This window comes from Antrostomus carolinensis, unplaced genomic scaffold (assembly GCF_000700745.2).
Source record: "Antrostomus carolinensis isolate BGI_N321 unplaced genomic scaffold, ASM70074v2 scaffold7818, whole genome shotgun sequence".
NCBI lineage: Eukaryota > Metazoa > Chordata > Aves > Caprimulgiformes > Caprimulgidae > Antrostomus > Antrostomus carolinensis.
In genome coordinates this window covers 1,611-19,030 of record NW_010333626.1, presented here as the reverse complement: position 1 = coordinate 19,030, position 17,420 = coordinate 1,611, and the positions used below count along the sequence as shown (strand labels likewise).

General features: G+C 44.4%; 1 protein-coding gene across 1 annotated transcript in view; it reads right to left on the bottom strand.

Moving 5' to 3' along the window:
• Positions 1–12,337: 12,337 nt before the first annotated feature.
• LOC104529579 (phosphatidylcholine:ceramide cholinephosphotransferase 1) overlaps positions 12,338–17,420 on the bottom strand; it is a 5,868-nt gene continuing 785 nt past the window's right edge. Inside the window, exons 2-3 of the mRNA XM_010173920.2 lie at positions 17,130–17,296; positions 12,338–13,985 (exon numbers count right to left, since the gene is read on the bottom strand). Coding sequence (XP_010172222.1) covers positions 13,806–13,985; positions 17,130–17,296 — 347 coding nt within the window. The 3' untranslated portion in view covers positions 12,338–13,805. The remainder of the gene's footprint in view (positions 13,986–17,129; positions 17,297–17,420) is intronic.

Genomic DNA, 17,420 nt, shown 5'->3' with positions numbered 1-17,420 from the left:
CCAGCGTGCCCAGAGAAGCTGTGGCTGCTCCTCCCTGGAAGTGTTGAAGGCCAGGTTGGATGAGGCTTTGAGCAACCTGGTCTAGTGGCAGGTGTCCCTGCTGATGGCAGGGGGGTTGGAACTGGATGAGCTTTAAGGTCCCTTCCAACCCAAACCAGTTTGTGATTCTATGGTGTCAGAGCAGGCAGCAGTAGAGATAAGGATGGACAGCAGTGATTTATTTTTCAATCTGCTCAAGACAGCAGAAATATATCTCCTGCGAGCAGTGATCACTCCCTGTCACGAGGCCCAATACGACAGAGTGAGCAGCCGAACTCCTGAACCTGCATACCTGGGACACTTGGCTTGATCTTTTGAAGAAATCTTTTAAATAAAACCCATAATCTTTCAGCAGACCCTGTGTTCACTGAGTGGCTGAGGGAGATGCTGCAGCCTGAAGCCTTTCAGCTTTTCTGCTGCTCATGCACTCAGAGGACATCAGAAAACAATATTGTCACTGTAATAAAGATTAATTTAGGAAACTCAGCATGAGACAAGCACATCCCATTGCATGTCCCAGTGCAGTTCTCTCCTGGCTAGAAAAAGTAGTGGTTGCAACAGCTTTCCAAGGTAAGACCTTACATCTAGATGCTGGCTTTCTCCATCATATACAGAGCTCTTCGGGTTTGCTTTTTGTATGTTGTTCTTCCTCCTTGGACACAAGCTTATTTTGGGTTAAAATTTTACAAGAAAAATTATTCAAAATACAGCTCTGTTGACCTCTGCTTTGGCCTGCTCTGGCACCTGTGCTTTGTATCAAGAGAGTCCATCTTGCCTGGTGGGAAGTGGGACTTGTAGCAAAGACATGTCTTTTGCCCTTCTTGTAAGCATCTGTACAAGGCAGAAACAAGCCTTTAAAATAGCTCCATTTGTTTCCATCCATCCTTAGATGTGTTGGTAGATAAAAACCTACTGTAGATCTCATCTCTCTGCCTGTGACCAAACCATGTATCTGCCCCAAAGGACCAGTGCCTTGTTTAGAGTGGTGGAAGGGTGTCCATCCTGGGGATGCCCCATCTCACCTGGACACAGCCCCAAGCAACCTGCTGTAGCTGTGATGCTGGACCTGCTGGGAGTGGGGTTGGGCTACAGACCATCACCCTGGTGCCTCCAGGCTGAGTTATTCTGTGTTTCACACCTACAACTGTTGCAGAAGTAGAGATGGGGAAGGATGGACACACGATTAGAAAGGGATGAGTGAGGCAGAACTCATTTTTTTAGGTGCATCTGGCATGGGGTTTGGTAATGCTCATGCCTGCAGGCTATTCCCCAGAGGTGATATGACCTAGAAATAATCTATCTGCACAAAATAACCTCTGAAACAAGCATTTATGGTCTTGGAAAGGTCACAATGAGAAACAACATCACCAGCAAGCCAACTGGTCACCCAGGCTTGTTATAGGTGACATTTCTATCAGCATTTTTTGCCATAGTAAGATCATTGATCTTTGTCAATGATATCAGTCATGACCATTGCTGAATTTCACCCAGCAAATTTTCTAGTGGCAACAAAACTAATATTATAGGTTTCCTTCCTCCCCTTTTTATTTTTCAAGCTTGGAATTGGCAGCCAGCTGCATGGCACTGCAACCCATCCAACAACACCAGCCTTAAACACATCTGCATGATACATAATGACAATTTTCTTTTTCCCAGTAATTAAATCAATGAAGTAATCCCAAAAGAGGCAAACATTAGTCCTATGAAAACCCATGCAAACTTACCTGAGATCCCTTGCCTGTCCCAGAGTCTAGAGGAACGTCTCCAAGCTCGAAACCTGTTTCAATTGAAAAGTTCAATTTGACAATGATTGCTGTTACAGCTCTGTGAGTCAAGCACTCTGCAAGATAAGAAGAAACCAATCAATAATTGTTACTGCACAAGGAGATTATAGGGTTTACTTTTTTTTCCCCAGTGCATTTATTTAAAGTTACAAATGGTGCCAACATCTCTAAAATAACCTTTCGGGATTTGCACTGATGAGCTCCTGTGCACAAGGAATTTGAGAAAAGGACTTTTCCCTCCTCTTTGCTTCATCTTGACCAGCCCATGGAATGGCTGCTGCTTCCCATCTGGCCGTGACTTCTAATGCTCACGTAAGTTCAGTCTCCAGGGTTTCCAAACTATACTAGAAGAAACTGAACACAGGATTGTATTTTAAGTGTAAAATACATCCTATTGATGTATTTGTATTTATTAAGATATTTATTAAAAAACAGCCTTTTCCATCTTTTTTCCTTTTGAGTCCCAGACTGGTTACATTGTGCATAACTCCACTAGTTGCCAAAGCATGATTTATCCAAAGGTTTTGAGTTTCCTCTTCTCAAACATGATGGGACCCATCACGTCCCTCAGACAGCGGCCGCTTGCCCTTGCTGGCAGGGGGAATGAAAGACCCCAGGAGCAATGCCCCTTTGCCTCCCCCAGCAACCATGTCTTTTAGTGAGAATTTAAGGCTGGGACCACCTCTGACCCTCTCCCTCACACTCCATTTCCATCAAAGACACATCTCAAGAGGTTCAGGTTTTCTCTTTCTTTCTTGCACCCTAATCTAAGGGTTAATACTCCAGCTAACACTGGGCACACACAGTCTGAATCATTGCTTCAAGGTCACGTTCAGTATCGACTTTTGATTCAGTGATTTTTGGACTGGCTGGTGGGGAGAAGCAAGATTTACTGATACGTTATCTCCTGGCTGCAATACTGAAGGAACACACTTCCTTGCTGTCAGTGGAGAATATACCTCCTGTGCCATGTGGGTTGACAGATATCGCTGGTGAGCTCTGTGCTGTCGGGAATACCCTGCTTCAGGGCCCAAGGTTGCTCCAAATTTTACACCAGTCTCGGAGGTAACTGAAGAGCCTTGTTTGACAAAAACATGAGCAGTCAATCACTCTTCTATCCAGGGAAAGGTCCCAAGACAGAGATGAACCAGGAGTAGGTTGTGCCTTGGCAGGAACAGCAAGAGCTCTTCTTGAAGGTGGTGTATTTGCTAGATAATCATGAAACCTTAAGAAATTGAGTTTCAAGGAACTGGTGTAGTGATGGTAAGTCCTGTCAGTCTCACCCTATGAAATGCAAAGAGACAAGGAAAACACCTCACCAAGGCTCTGTAACTTGAGAAAGGACAATTCAGCTATTGCTGGGGGTGGAGGAGGAAAAGGAAGTTCGATAGCACCTCAAAACATGTTTTGGGGAATATCTTAAATGTTTTCATTTTAAAAAGACTAATCGATGAGATTATGGGGACCCACAGCTCCCCTTCTCCCCTAGGTGGCATGGCCATGTTCACCCACCCTGCCTAAGGACTGCAGAAGAAGGAAGCCTTTTGGTACAGAAAAGGGACTTCCTGAACTGGAAAGACTACAGCTGAACTGCTAAGAGCTTAGTAAATCCCTCTGAACTCCTTCCTGCCTGCAGAAATGTAACCTGGTGCCTCCAAAGATGGTGGATTACCAAGATGGTGGCCAGGAAAGTGTTTCTTGAGTGCACAGAGCGCAATAGGTACCCTGGAGCACCTCAGAGCTGCAGTCAATCTGGTGACAATGACAAATTGCCTCAAAAGAGATGTCCTGGAAATGTTTCCAGCACTTAGAAGAAACTCTCCCCACTTGTTTCTGCACCTCACGTTCACCACATCAGACAGGTCACCAGCACAACCACCACAAGGAAGGACTGTGGTCCCACTGGAGGCACAACGCCTACCCAAAGCAGCCACACTGGAGCACCTAGCCTGAAAAATAAAAGCCCCATACAAAAGCTGTCCTGTCAGGGGGAAGATGCTCATGAACCTGCTCATCAACCACTGATGGTTGAGATCAGTAACTCTGCAGATCTAGGCTAGAAGGAAACCAGAGCCTTGGAGGTAACAGTAGCCATGGTTGGACAGGTCAGAACATCCCTGAAGTTAAGCTCCACTTTGGGGTGGGAGAAAACATGGGATTTGAAAGCAGGCACAAGTCAAATGCATGCAGACCCTCTTCCTTTGTGAGGTCCTTGCCTGGACAGCCTCAGTCCAAGCTGGTATCACATTGTACCATGTGAAGTTATCTTCTCCTAAGATGAAAAGTTTCCCACAGACAACTCACTTCCACAAGAGCAAGAGTCCTCCAACTCCTCCTACTTCCTATTTCGTGCTAAATGAGACTAAAGAAAGTTGTATTTTATTTCTAACCCTTATCCTACTGAAAGATGGCTTCTACCCATGATGGCTGTCACTTGATACCAACTTGTACCCTTCCCAGACACACCCAGAAACTGCAAACAGCACAGGATTTTCATTCTCAACATAGTGCAAATGCTGCAGAGCACTCTGGGACAAGTCAACAAAGCCTTTGCAAACCTACTTGGTTTGATGCCACCACCCAACCGACTCGTGGAAATGCTCAGCTCATCTTGACTTCTCCTGGTGGATGCTCTTGATTTCTCATATGAGACCAGGTACAAGATTTTAATTACTTGAAAATATTTAACAAGGAGCATTTGTGAGATTGTGGATCCTCTCACTCAGTGGGATTAAACAAGGGTTTGAAACAGCTTTGTAGGCAAACCGTGTAAAGAGATCTCAGAGGACAGAATGATGCTATTTTTCCTTTCTTAAAAGCATTTCATACATTTGTAAAGTTTAAAATATTCTGTTAAAGTACCCTTAATTAAGAAGGAAAATCTTCTAAAGCCACTCATGATTAATGGATGCACTGAAGCAATAAGGCAAGGTTGAGAGGAGGAAACCCAGTAAACACAAATTTGCAAATGTACATTTCCTTATACAGTGAAGGCTGAACTTTCAAATCATAAGAAGGAGGATTCAAAACTCCTATATATACCATCCTCTAGAGAAAAAAACAAACAAACAAACCCAAAAAAACCCCCAGAAAATTTGCTTTAAAAAATAAAACAACAAAGCTTTTGCTTCCTTTTCTGTTTCATAGTTTTTAGTTCCTCACTCCCCTAGAGTTAAGACCAGATAATTTCGGAGAATAGACCCTTTCCTCCAGCATCCACATTTTGCTTTAAAACCAGCCTGCACAAAACCAGCATTTCCTGGTCTCTCAGCTCAGTTTGTGCAAGCAATCAAAGCTGGCACCATATAAAATTAAGCTCTTCCCTTATAAAGGCATAGGAGACCACAATCTTCTCTGCAAATCTTCTGAAACTGTGTCCCTCCATCCTGGTCTTCTAAAGTCAGCATGCAGGAAAGGCGATGGGGAACATGTCAGAAGAGACACAGAGTGAAAGCACATGCAGGACATCAAGGACTTCCCACCTCTCCTTGGCCTTCCATGTGCTCTTCCCATGGAAAACTCAAATTTAAGCAGGTCACAGAAGAGACTAAATAAAAAGAGTACTTATTTATCTGTTCTGTCCCTTTGCTTTCCTTCCTTTTCTCACAATCCTTATTTTAATCCTGAATTTATCATAGCAGCAGCTTGCCCACGGACTGTGGAGAGGAAGGAGAGAACGCTCCATTGGCGGTGCTTCACTATTGCCCACTCTACTCAAGGGAAATAGCCTAAAATCGGAGTGGTTTTATCTTCCTCCCCTCTCATTTTAATGCTTCTTCACGTGGTCTCACAGCACCTTTTGTTCTAGCTTTAATACTTGCCCTTGTCTGAGCTCCTTCCAAAGGGAGGCTCAGAGGGGCTTTGCCTAAATTCAGCACATGGTGGATGTTCTCCGAAGCTTCAACGCTCCTTGCAACCACTGTTTTTGGCTAACCCCCTGAGATGCGTCAGGTTTCCAGGAATGCAGGAAGCAATGGCAACAGGAGGCAACAAACAAGCAGAAAAAGCTTAATCTGTTAAAAAAGGCAAATAAAAGTAAAGTTTTAAGCAATGAGGATTAAAGGAACGCCTGCCTTGACCAACACAGGAGGATGAAACCCTTCTCTAAAGGATCTCTGCTTTTCTGGAATGGCTCGTCATCATTGGGACAGCAACCCGACCATTCCATTTTCCCATGACCAAGTGAGTTTTGGTTGACCGGAGACATCTCAGCATGAATGGTCCAAAGCCAAAACAGGTGCTCATTTGCATTATAATTAAAACTTCATTTCCTACTGGCAGTTCTGGTCTGTGTTTGAGATGAAGTGCCCGCTGCTTTGTGCTTGCAAAATGCAGCTGCCTCATACACCTCCGTCTGCTGGTTGAGGTGTGGGGTTCTTGAATGTCTTCAGAAGGCCCTCGTGGACATCCACACCAATTCTGCTGCCTCTCTGCTAATTAAACTAATAAAAAAATGGAGTCCAGATAAGTGAGACTCACCAGCTGGTAAAACTCACTGCACACACAGAACTAGGGAGAGGACAGATCTGCTGCATTGTCTAGTTGAATTTTGGTTGCCTCTGCTGGAGAGTATCAATAGGCTGGGTGGGTAATGAAGAGACTGACATTTCCTTTAAAAAAAAAAAATTAAAAAGAAAGCAAAAAAAGGCACTGTGTTGCCCAGGTTTTTCTTTACTACACTGGAACATTTTGTGCTACAACCTACAAAGCCAGAAAGTCTGGCTGGATTTCTGCAGCCACTGAAGCGGCCTGTGTTTTTCTGGGGGCAAATATTTTTTTTCCTGAGATGCCACTGCAGATACCACGTAGCGGTGAGCAATTCTCCAGCAAGGTCAGACATGATACAAGCCTTGTCACTTTGAGGGCGGTAACCTCGATTCAAGCCCATTTGTTAAACCGTGGCCAGTTCCTGTTAGCAGAAAACTGAAACAACCATAATTTCAACATGGGTAACTTGTTCGTATGGACCCAAGATGTTCACCAAAGCCTGGGATCCTGGATGTGAGGAGGAGAAAGCAATTAAGAGGCCTCTTAGATAATGTTGTTTATTTAATAAAGAATGGCCAAAGTCCAGTTTACATGGACGCAGGAGGATCCTGATAGCAGGAGATAACCTTTCTACATAGACCTGTCAGCAAAAAGCTGCTTAGGCTTTGACAAGGACACACTGAGGGATGATCCAAGCCGCACAATGTGGGGTTTTTTTTCCAACTTTCCTGATCAAAATGCTCACACTCCTGCTCCAAGAAGCAGCAGGTAGCTCCATTTGGTGAAGGGCTGAAGTCATGGACATAATGGCCACACCTGAGTACAGTTTTGCGACCCGGCTGGCACACAGAGGTAGCTAACACCAGCCAGAGACAGAATCATAGAATCATAGAATTGTTTGGTTGGACCACACCAAGGGGTAGTACAAGATCTCTCTCCAGCTTGCTAGTTGGTTGCCCAGCACCTGGGATATGCAGTGATTTCCTTCTGGCCTTCAGTGGCCAACGCAGCAATTCAGATGTTTCACCAAGATCTGAGCTGGGCTTAAAGCTCCTCAAGTATTTCTTTGGAAAACTTGAGCATGGTGGACAGGTTGCCAGTCCAGGGGGGAATTAGTGCATCTGCCTTCAATCAATTTGTGAAACTTCTGCTTCTTCTGGTAAAGTAAAATCTGCCACCCCAAGCTGGGAGAACTCCTCCCACTGGGTTCAACAGGAGCTTCAGCTGTAGTCGTGCCTCTTTCCTACTCATAGGAGCTGTCTGAGCTTGAGCAACATGAGGAAACATGGCTAAAGCCAGCTCTAAATACATCACTTAAGCTCAGGACCCCTTTCTGTAGGTAGAGTTGAAACCTAAAACTTCATCAGGGAAGCAAGAGGAGAACAAAAGCAATGTCAAAGGGACAGAAAACCAGAAGATGAGGCCCATGAAGAGCTGCACAACAAAAACTTGCTGTGGTTGCAGCACTGGGCTACCCCGCTGTCCCTCGAGAGCCTCAAGCACCTGTCCCTGCACATGTGCTAAATAGCTGGTCTGCTGGGTGAAGCTATTTTCCAGGAGGGATGCCAGGAGCTCTGCGGGACACAGTGTTTTGGTACTCGCAGCTCATCAGGAGATTGCACGCTGTGCTGTGGAAACACTGTGGGTCCCTGGTGTAGCTGAAAGCTGCTCCTGGCAGTGGGATCAGACCCATTTGTGGTGGTAAACGGTGACTTTCCTGCTGGACAACACATCTGGGAGCATGCACAGAAAGTTTAGGGAGGGCAGGTTGAACAGGGAGAAGGGCTTTTGTAAAGGTAGCCAAACTGGATGAATTACAGTTTGTAAACTCAAATGTCACATGCAGATCACTGAGTAACAGCTGAACTGAAGGGATGTCTAAGAAACATTATTGAGATGTTGCCCTGGGATGTGGTATGAGCCAGGAGCCTCCTGTCCTTCTGGACAAGCAAGTCCTGGTGATTTTTTGCTGCTAACACTCAATTGATGCTCAGACATGAGAACACCTCAAAACTCCCCACACCACATGCTTCACATCTACCCACAGATTAAATGCAAATGGATTAAAGCTTCACCACAACTGAAAAATATTCTGCTGATGACCATCTGAAGCAGCAGCAGAAGGCCACATGCCTGCTCATACATAATGTCACTGCTTTCGAAAATTACACATCCAGCTTGCTGCCCCCCGAGCCTGGCTGAGGTTTCCCATGAGCTAAAATGCAGAATGATGTCACAAAGAGGTTGTGTGACAAGGCACAGGCAGGCCGTCCCTTCTGTGAGATGAATGGGAGGGGTGGAAATGAGCAAACGTGGGCAAGCGCCACATTTTCATTTCCCTAAACAGCAGCACAAACCAAACGATGAGGAGGGCACAAATATCAACGTGTCTGCTGAAAACTTAGTCCTGAATTTAACACCCCCCAAAATAACCTGGCTGCCAGATGAAATTATCTGTCAAAACACAGGCAATGGGTAGAAGTCAATGGAAAGGCTAAAAGATAATAAACCAGCAGGTAGGGAGCTGCATCTGCTACTGAAGGGGGAGATGACAGAGCAGAAAAAGAGGTCACATCCTGAGCTCCTTTCCCACTTCATTTTCCTTCAAGCCTATGAAACATTAAGTAGGAAAAAACAAAAAAAAACAAAAACCAAACAAACCTGATATAATCTTGGAGGGAGAGCCCAGGCTCACTCACCCAGCAGCAGGCTGCCTGAGGCAAAGCCACCCTGCCGGGCTGCTGATAAAAATTCCTTCTCTGCACTTAGACTCCTAGCTCAGACTCATCACACCCATCCCACCCCACCTGCAAGAGGTTGAGATGAACCAAAATTAACCCAAAACAAAGAGTTGCTCAACTAACTTGTTTGGCAGTGCAACTTTCTTGAGGGGAAGAAGAAAAACAGTGGTTATGGTAACTATGCTGTGACCAGCGTGTGCCACGGCTGCAGGCAACCAGCTGTGAAGCCTGAGCAGAAGCGATTATTAGTTGAGTTAGGGAGGACATTGGCCAAAAGTCCCCCAGAACATCATAAATAGGTCCAAAGGAGAAACCCTTCAGCTCTGCAGCTGCTTTGCAAAGGGAGTTGCATTGAAGCATTACGTGGACAAAAGCAGGGCTTGGATGAATTGCTTTGATCCTTCCAGGGGGTGAAGGCATCCTGTGGGAAAGCTCTTGCAGCAAGTTGTCCCCATTGTGTTAAAGGGGGTGGGAACAACCACAAAACAGATGGACCCTGTGGTACTACCTGGAAGATTGTCCCCATCATTGGAGAGGGGTGGTCAAGGGAGACATCCTCGTTCTGACAGATATCTTTTGAGACCAAAATTGGTTAAGAGATTTCTAAGCCTAAACCAGCAGCATTTTCAGTGCTTAGGAGCATAGGAGACATCAGAAGAAACCCTACAGCAGCCCATTTTAGCTTCAGCTCATCATCTCCTGGCTGAAGCACGTTCCCCCAGTATAACCCATTCCCCCTTCACCAACCTGCAGCAGGATCACAAGGTGGCTGGCTGCATTTGGAAGCATTTGTTGGCAACCATGTTGGCGACAACAACATCCTCAATTTGCACACAAACCAGCGTCGATCAGTCGCTCCTGGGGCCTGGATGGGTTTTGCTCAAACACATGCAACACCAGCCCCTTGGGCACAGCACTTACCTGGGATGTGGGAGAGCGCATGGAAAGCACCACTCTGAGGAAGAGCCAAGCAGCACGTGCAAAGCAGAAGAGCTCTGGCACAAGACTGGGAAACCCTTCTTACCCCCTGGGCCTGGAGGTTGAAAAACAGCAACGCAGAATTGGGCAGATCATTAGGGTCTCTTTTCAGAGAGTACAGAAAAGCAAAGGGATAGTTGCCCTTGCTTGTCCCATGCTCCTCAAAAACCCCCCATTCCTATATTTTAAGCATCTTTAAACTTTCCCCTCCAGCAAGGACTAAAAGCTAAACTGAGATGGATCTCAGCAACATGGGCACTCATCAAAGTCTACCCTCCTAGGGAAGATTTTGGTTTCTGTTTCTCCAGGACTCTGACAATTGCCAGGTCCTCCTCCATCTCAAGTTGCCCTTTGCCAGTCTTTTCTGCTAGAGATGCCTCCTTCAAATTTCACCCTCCAAGCACCTGCAGTCTAGGCTTACCCCTTCCACACACAACCCAAGCCTTCAAATTCATCCTCCTACAGGTACCCTAGAACCTAACAACTCAATATTCAACTATAATGTCAAGAGAAGATGGTTTTACTGGCACAATGTGGGAAGAGCCATTAGCTTCACCTGCTTCAATCAAGGCAGGACAAGACCAGATTTCAGCTCTTTTACAGACTTCTGTGCTCCAAACCCACACGAGTTTGCTGTGCTCATCCCTCTGATGCGTATCGGTGGCAAAGGTCCACATGCGCCCAGCCACACGCACCCAAGCAGCACAAGCGCCACTACCCAAGGCAGATGCATGCAATGCACCCATGTGCCCATGCCACAGGGTGATGGGACACCCTACTTGTTGTTTCTGCCCCTCATAGGGAACAGAATTGCCGCTGGAAGCTGCCCAAAGGATCTCACCCCAGAAACACCCAAGTTCAGAAAGCAAGTCTAGGTGTTCAAAGTTTCCAGGAGACCACCATCACCCCTTGACTATGCTTCTCCAGAAAGCAAGTGCAGAAGAATTACTGTAGACATATCAAAGCTGGGTGGTTTGGGGGAAACGTGCTCAGTGGTGGGAAATTTAGGATCCCTAACCATTAGTGCAACACTAAACCATGAGCAGCTGCACTCCACGCACCCATCCCCGCAGCATTAGCGCCATCCCAAGACACCACCCATCTTAAAAAGCCAGTGCTGCTAAGCAGATACTCACGGGGAAGGAGAACAAGGCAGCACGAGCGCCTGAGTCTGGAGCTAACACCAATGCACGACAGTTTTGTCCTGTACCTATTCCCTGGGTCCCCTCCTCCAGACCAGGCACACCCAGAGCGATGCTCTGCTGCTGAGCTCTGTGTCCCGGCTTGCCCAGGGTTATTTCTCAAGACAGCATGCTCTACCAAACCACAGCTCTGCTGCGGTAACGAGACCATGTTTAGCAAGATCCATGCAGTAAGTCAGACACCACAATGCAGGATTCAGCAGATTCCATTTAATGTCATGTGCATATATCCATACATGTACTTATGTCAATGGTTTGGATGGGCGTGATGCCAGGTCTTGAAAAATCTACTCCTTCATTTATGTCTGGGAGCATGAATTCTCTCAAGCAATCATCTCGGGGTGGGTTTGCTTTTTTTTTTTTTAAATTTACTTTCAACCACATAGTTGCAAAGATCACACTGTGAACTGAAGGTCCAGAGTGTAGAGCTGCTCCCTAAAATTCACAGAAAAGGGTTTGGCCAAGAAGCGTAGGGCATGAAGGAATCCCCTCCCTCCCAGGGAGAAAGAAAACTGGTAAGAAATGGGTTGGTCTCGTTTAGCATATCCCAAGCAACCGTGAGGCAAAGCAGCAAAAGTAACACCCCATCAATTCTTCAAGGAAGTTTTTGGCCAAGGCTGAGGAACAGGGCAGAAAAATAGAGATAAACCATACCCCCCACCCCCCCCCAAAAAAAAAAAGGGAAAAGAAGAAAGAAATTACCCTTTCACCACCACGTGCTCACAGAAATTTAAGTTTTGTTGGGTTTTTTGGGGGCATTTAAGTGACAGGACTGATAGACCCTGGGGTCACAGATGTTTACCCTGCAATGCGCTGCGTCCCAGCAGTTTTGGGGTAGATTTTTCAAGCCCTGGTGATGGCTCCCAGGAAGGCTTCTCCCATCAGCTCCCGGCTCCCACATGATCAGAATCTATTGCATAGGATTTATTTCAGATAAGGCACTGTTTTGCCCAATGCGAACAGTAATTCAAAATCAATGCAGTTTCCATACAGTCCAAATTTGATGGCCTATAGTGCAATAACACATAAAATTAAAGGCAAGGTTTGGAAGAATAAACCCAGCTTTAAATTTAAACTTAATATTAAAAAGATAAAGGAAACTACATTTTTCAAAAGCCTTTTTATTTTCCTTCACCATTGTTGTTTTACAATACAAATATCACCTTGTGAATACACAAAAACCCTACAGAAGATAACTCTGCTTCACGTAAAATACAGAATGGATATATATATATATTTATATATATATTTTCTCTTCTTCATTCTTTAAAAAAACTATTTTGTTCTGCACATTGGCAAGTTTAGGATAGAATACTTCCCCAAACATACAGTATGTATGGTAGGAGTGAAACTTATAATTACATGCAGTTTCTGCACAAATATTTTAAAGAAATAGATTATCTTTGTTGTTTTTCAACAACATTTCAATAGGGGATGGAGAAACCATTTCAGAGTTCACTCAGTGATGATTTGTAAAATTCTTAAAAAACAGTAATTCATGGCTGTTTTTCTTTTTAAAATACAGCTACCACATAGACAATAAAGTGATACCTTTTAATTTGACCTACCCACAATGTGTGAGCAAGATCGGACCCTTTCTCTTTGTTTGTTTTTCCCCCCTATGCATGGCAATTTCAACATTATAAGCAAATTTCCAGTTTAATTTAGCTATAAATGCAAAAATTAGTCATTATACAGTATATATAATTCTGCTTTCATGGAATACTTTATTTTAAATAAAAACATTTAAGACTGCCTACTGACCATACAATCAAGACGAGAAAGGCACTAGAAACATAGACAAATCTCTCTCTCCCAAGAAGCATTTTCTTTAAATTTTAACTCTCTATTCTCTGACATGTAAAAATCTTTTTAAATTTAATTTTCATACACATTTTGAAAAATAAAGTTAGGAAATACTTAGAAAATCACTTTACAACTTTTTTTTCTTCTTTTTTTTTTTCCTTTTTTTTTTTTTATTTTTGCATTTGTTGACACAGTCACTGCAGATTCTACAAAACCAAGATTACCAAACCTTCCTGTGTCTATCATCTTATTCGTAGCGTGGTGCAACAGGTAGAAAGATTTCTTGATTTTACCCAAGGCGGGTATTTAGAAACCTTCATATAGTCATTTGCTAGAAAATGGCTTACAGCCCAATCTTTGGGGCAAGAGATATGAAAAGTATGTTTTCCCAAGAAAATAATATGCTTTATTCCCAGACATGACTGGAAAGACCAGAACTTATGATATAAAAGCTCTCATTTATGCTGTCGCATCATATACAAAGGAACGTGGTGATGAGTAAATGTAAATCCCAAATCTATTAACAAGAAATGTATAACAGTGCATGATAAGTTAGATTTTCTTTATTGTTGTCCAACGCAGATCCTTTGGAGAGAAAAAAAAGATCACAGTGCTTACCAGGTAACTGAATAGGTTAAGTCAAGGGAGCTGTTAAAAGAAAGGGTTAGGGAGCGGCTGATTATTTTTTTTTTTATGGCATCTTCTTGTAGGGAGTTCTTAGCACTTGGGACACGTCCTTTCCCCCCATTTTGTCCGTCGACATGCTGTTATGTGTCACTCACCAGGCGGCTGTACTTTACCTGCCTGCCTCGGTGCAGCACTGGCCAGGGGAAGGGCCAATGGTAGGAGCGAGGTACAATTCCTTGGACATTCTTTTCAAAGTACTGGAAGGGCTTGTACCACCAGACCCTTGCAAGGAGGTTTGTTTGGGAAGCTTCTTTTAGCACCTATACAAAGATAATCGGAAAAAAAGATAATTACACAAGAGCATGTCACTTACGTGCATGACTTTATTGCACATCGCTTGCTACCATTCATTGCTGGTGTTTTGCTTATAGCTGCTTCCAAAAATCTCTCGATATCTAGAAACACCTCCCAAACAGATCTGCATGGACAAAGATCAAGAGGAGCCAAACTACCTTTCCACAGCCTCCCTGCGCACACCAGATAGAATCATAGAATCGTTTGGTTGGAAAAGACCTTTGAGATCATAGAGTCCAACCGTACCTGTCCACTACTAAACCAGATCTCTGAGCACCTCATCTACCCGTCTTTTAAATCCCTCCAGGGATGGGGACTCAACCACCTCCCTGGGCAGCCCGTTCCAGGGCCTAAGGACCCTTTCAGGGAAGACGTTTTTCCTGACATCCAATCTGAACGTCCCTTGGTGCAACTTGAGGCCATTGCCTCTTGTTCTATCGTGAGTTACTTGGGAGAAAAGACACACAACCGCCTTGCTACAGCCTCCTTTCAGGTAGTTGTAGACAGTGATAAGGTCTCCTCTCAGCCTCCTCTTCTCTAATGTTGTTCCCAAGTGAGGCCCACCCTTGTTTCAAGACCTCAGTTGTTCAATGGTCCCATAGGAAAAGAATGAATGGCCCAAAAAGATCAGGTGACTCTCTTTTGGGAATAAAAAAAAAAAAAAAAAAAAAAAACAACCCAAAGCACAGCTGTGTCCATAAGTATCTCTGAAATTACATGTAGCTCAAGAATGGCTTTGGAGCCTGGGGGCGTGCCTACAGAGCAATGAGGAAGGCATGCCCCAAACCATCTGGAGGAGGTAACGACCCTGCCCTGCCCTCCACGTGCTCTTAAAACTACCTCCACTCACCCTTTTGCTTCTCCGAGCCACGAGCAAACCACAGCTGAGACACAAGGAGTGGACAGGCACCGAGGGAGTTATCCAACCACCCCACTATACGTTTTCAACCCCAAAGCAGGGGAGAGTTCTACCAGCCCACCAGAAAGTGCAAGCACAGGGACTGCATGCTAAGCCTTCTTTCTGTGTCATAAACTCACATGTAAAATAAATCCACTTTGGATTTTGCTTTTAATTTTAAGGTCAGACACAAGCCACAGCCACTGTGCGCAGGAAGGAGAGACTAGCACACAAATGTGTGCTCTCGTAAGGATCCAGGTACTGGTATTTCCCAACATCTCAGCAGCTTAGGGAAGCAATGTTGAGCCATCTTCTGAGTCACAGCATGCAGCAAAACAGGTACGTTTCCATACAATAAGGCAAAAGGCTTTTCTGAAGCAAGTCCTCATCAGCACCCAAGACAGTCCTGACTTCAGTACCTTCCAGCTTGGAAGCACGGCCACTCGGTGCCGTTGTTTTGACAGATCCTGTCACCAAAATTGGGAATGAACCTCTTAACACCAGTGCAGTCTAAAGAAGCAGACATTCTTTACTGCAGCGCTGGATGCATGGGGGATCATTCCACCTATCATGCATCCAGACTCATCTCTCTACAGAAGCTTTATACTATCAAAACATGCATGTTCATTACTTTTCCAATAAATTGTTAACATATTCATCACAATTCCAAGAATTCATGTATATATGTAAATGTCCTTTTCACATGCACACTGATATCCCTTTGATTCTCTTTGGGGGTCCTCTTGTGGTTGTGAAACTTTTCTCACTGTGCCCTTTAGTTGAATTTTTCTTCTGCGCATGCTCAGTTCATCTCTTGGCCTGTTTACAACACTTCTGCCTCCACAGAATAAACTGGTTCATCACTGCCTTATCTACCCTATCGCAAAGATTCGACACCTCAAGTCCCCTGTTACCTATTTTAGACTACAAACCTGACTAGGCCTAGCTGGTATGTAACTAGCTTTCAGTGTCACATTGTTTAAGCAGAAGGGGATGTTCTTTCTGTATCAATCCCAGGAGTAAATTCAAAGCGTGGAAGTCAGTCTGGTGCTGTATGACAACAGTTATGAAGTCAGCACAGACTGCTGTCAAACACGGCAGTTCCCAAACTGACTGAACATCAAAGTTCATTCTTTGCAATTAGGCATTTGGTGGGAAAAAAGTACCACGGGGCCTGACTGTGGTGTATTGGCTTCAAGGAGCATCAAAACCATCGGACTAATATGACATGGTAGGTAGAAGACCTTCATATGATCTGAAAATCTGTACCATTACAATATTAACTAATTTCCTATCATCATACTAGGTCTTTCTTAAATGTAATTAACTGGAGTCATATGCAACAGATAAGCAAAATATCTTTCTCCACATTGCACACAATATATTTGGACACCAGTTTGTACAGACCTAAGAGAAGTTATCCAGTCTCGAGTTTCTCTTAACTTACTAGGTCTTTCCCATGGATAACAGACTTGTGCATGTTCTCTCACATTCCTCAGCAATGTAATCTCATCTCTTATTGATCTAGTTAACTGGCAGGAAAGTAAGAATGACGAGAATGACATGAGACCTCATTTAGACTTCTTCATTTGATTTCAGTCATTTACCACTGCCCCTTGGTTGGGTATCACAAAACATGCTTTGCTATCTCCCATCACGTGCTGCGTCTCCTCCGAAGCAGATCCTTGTTCTCAGTATTTCCCCCATCACCCTGTTTTTCACATCTTCCCAGATACAGGCCTTAGGACAGGAGCAGGCTGTTCTCTACTCCACTATCCTCCAAAAGGAAAATACTTCCCTTGATTAGGGGAACTTCAGAAATGCTTTGAAAAACTGGTTAAGTTTTAGTGAGGCCTCATCTACACAAGCCACAGAATACAAGGAAAACCCAGTGGACTTCAGAAACAACAAAAAACCCCCACACCAACTAAAAAAATCCACCACATCTAAGTGCTTTGCTCTGCTAACGCAAAAAAAGCCAACTAGCCCAAATTCAGAAGGAATTAAAAAACTGAGGATACATAACAGAAGCAGAGAGGCTGGCCTGTTTGTGGGTAGACCTCCAGGTATTTTTGTAGTCAAGATGCAAGATGAACACAACTGATGACACTCCTACTCCTGTGGAAAGGCTCAAAGCAAAGTGTGAATATTCACCCACCACCAGACTACAGCAAGCAGAGCCACGTGGATCCAAAGACCAGGAGAAACTCACTTGCTGGTTGGCCATGGTGTGATACCACCAGAAAAGTCTTGTAGTGATGTAGTAAGCCACCACCACGTCCACAGTGTAGTGGTCATGAGCAAGGAGGATGCAGAACATTCCAACCATGCTGAGTGCCCAGCAAAGCCAGTGATACCACCAGAGTCGCCGTGGGGAATCTGGAAAGAAGCACAAGCAGTGATTATTTCAAAGTGTAACGTTATCAGTGCGCAAGACTATAATTAGCAGAGGACGTAGACTGCAATCCTGGGCGGGTCGTGCAATGTCTGCATTATGATTAAG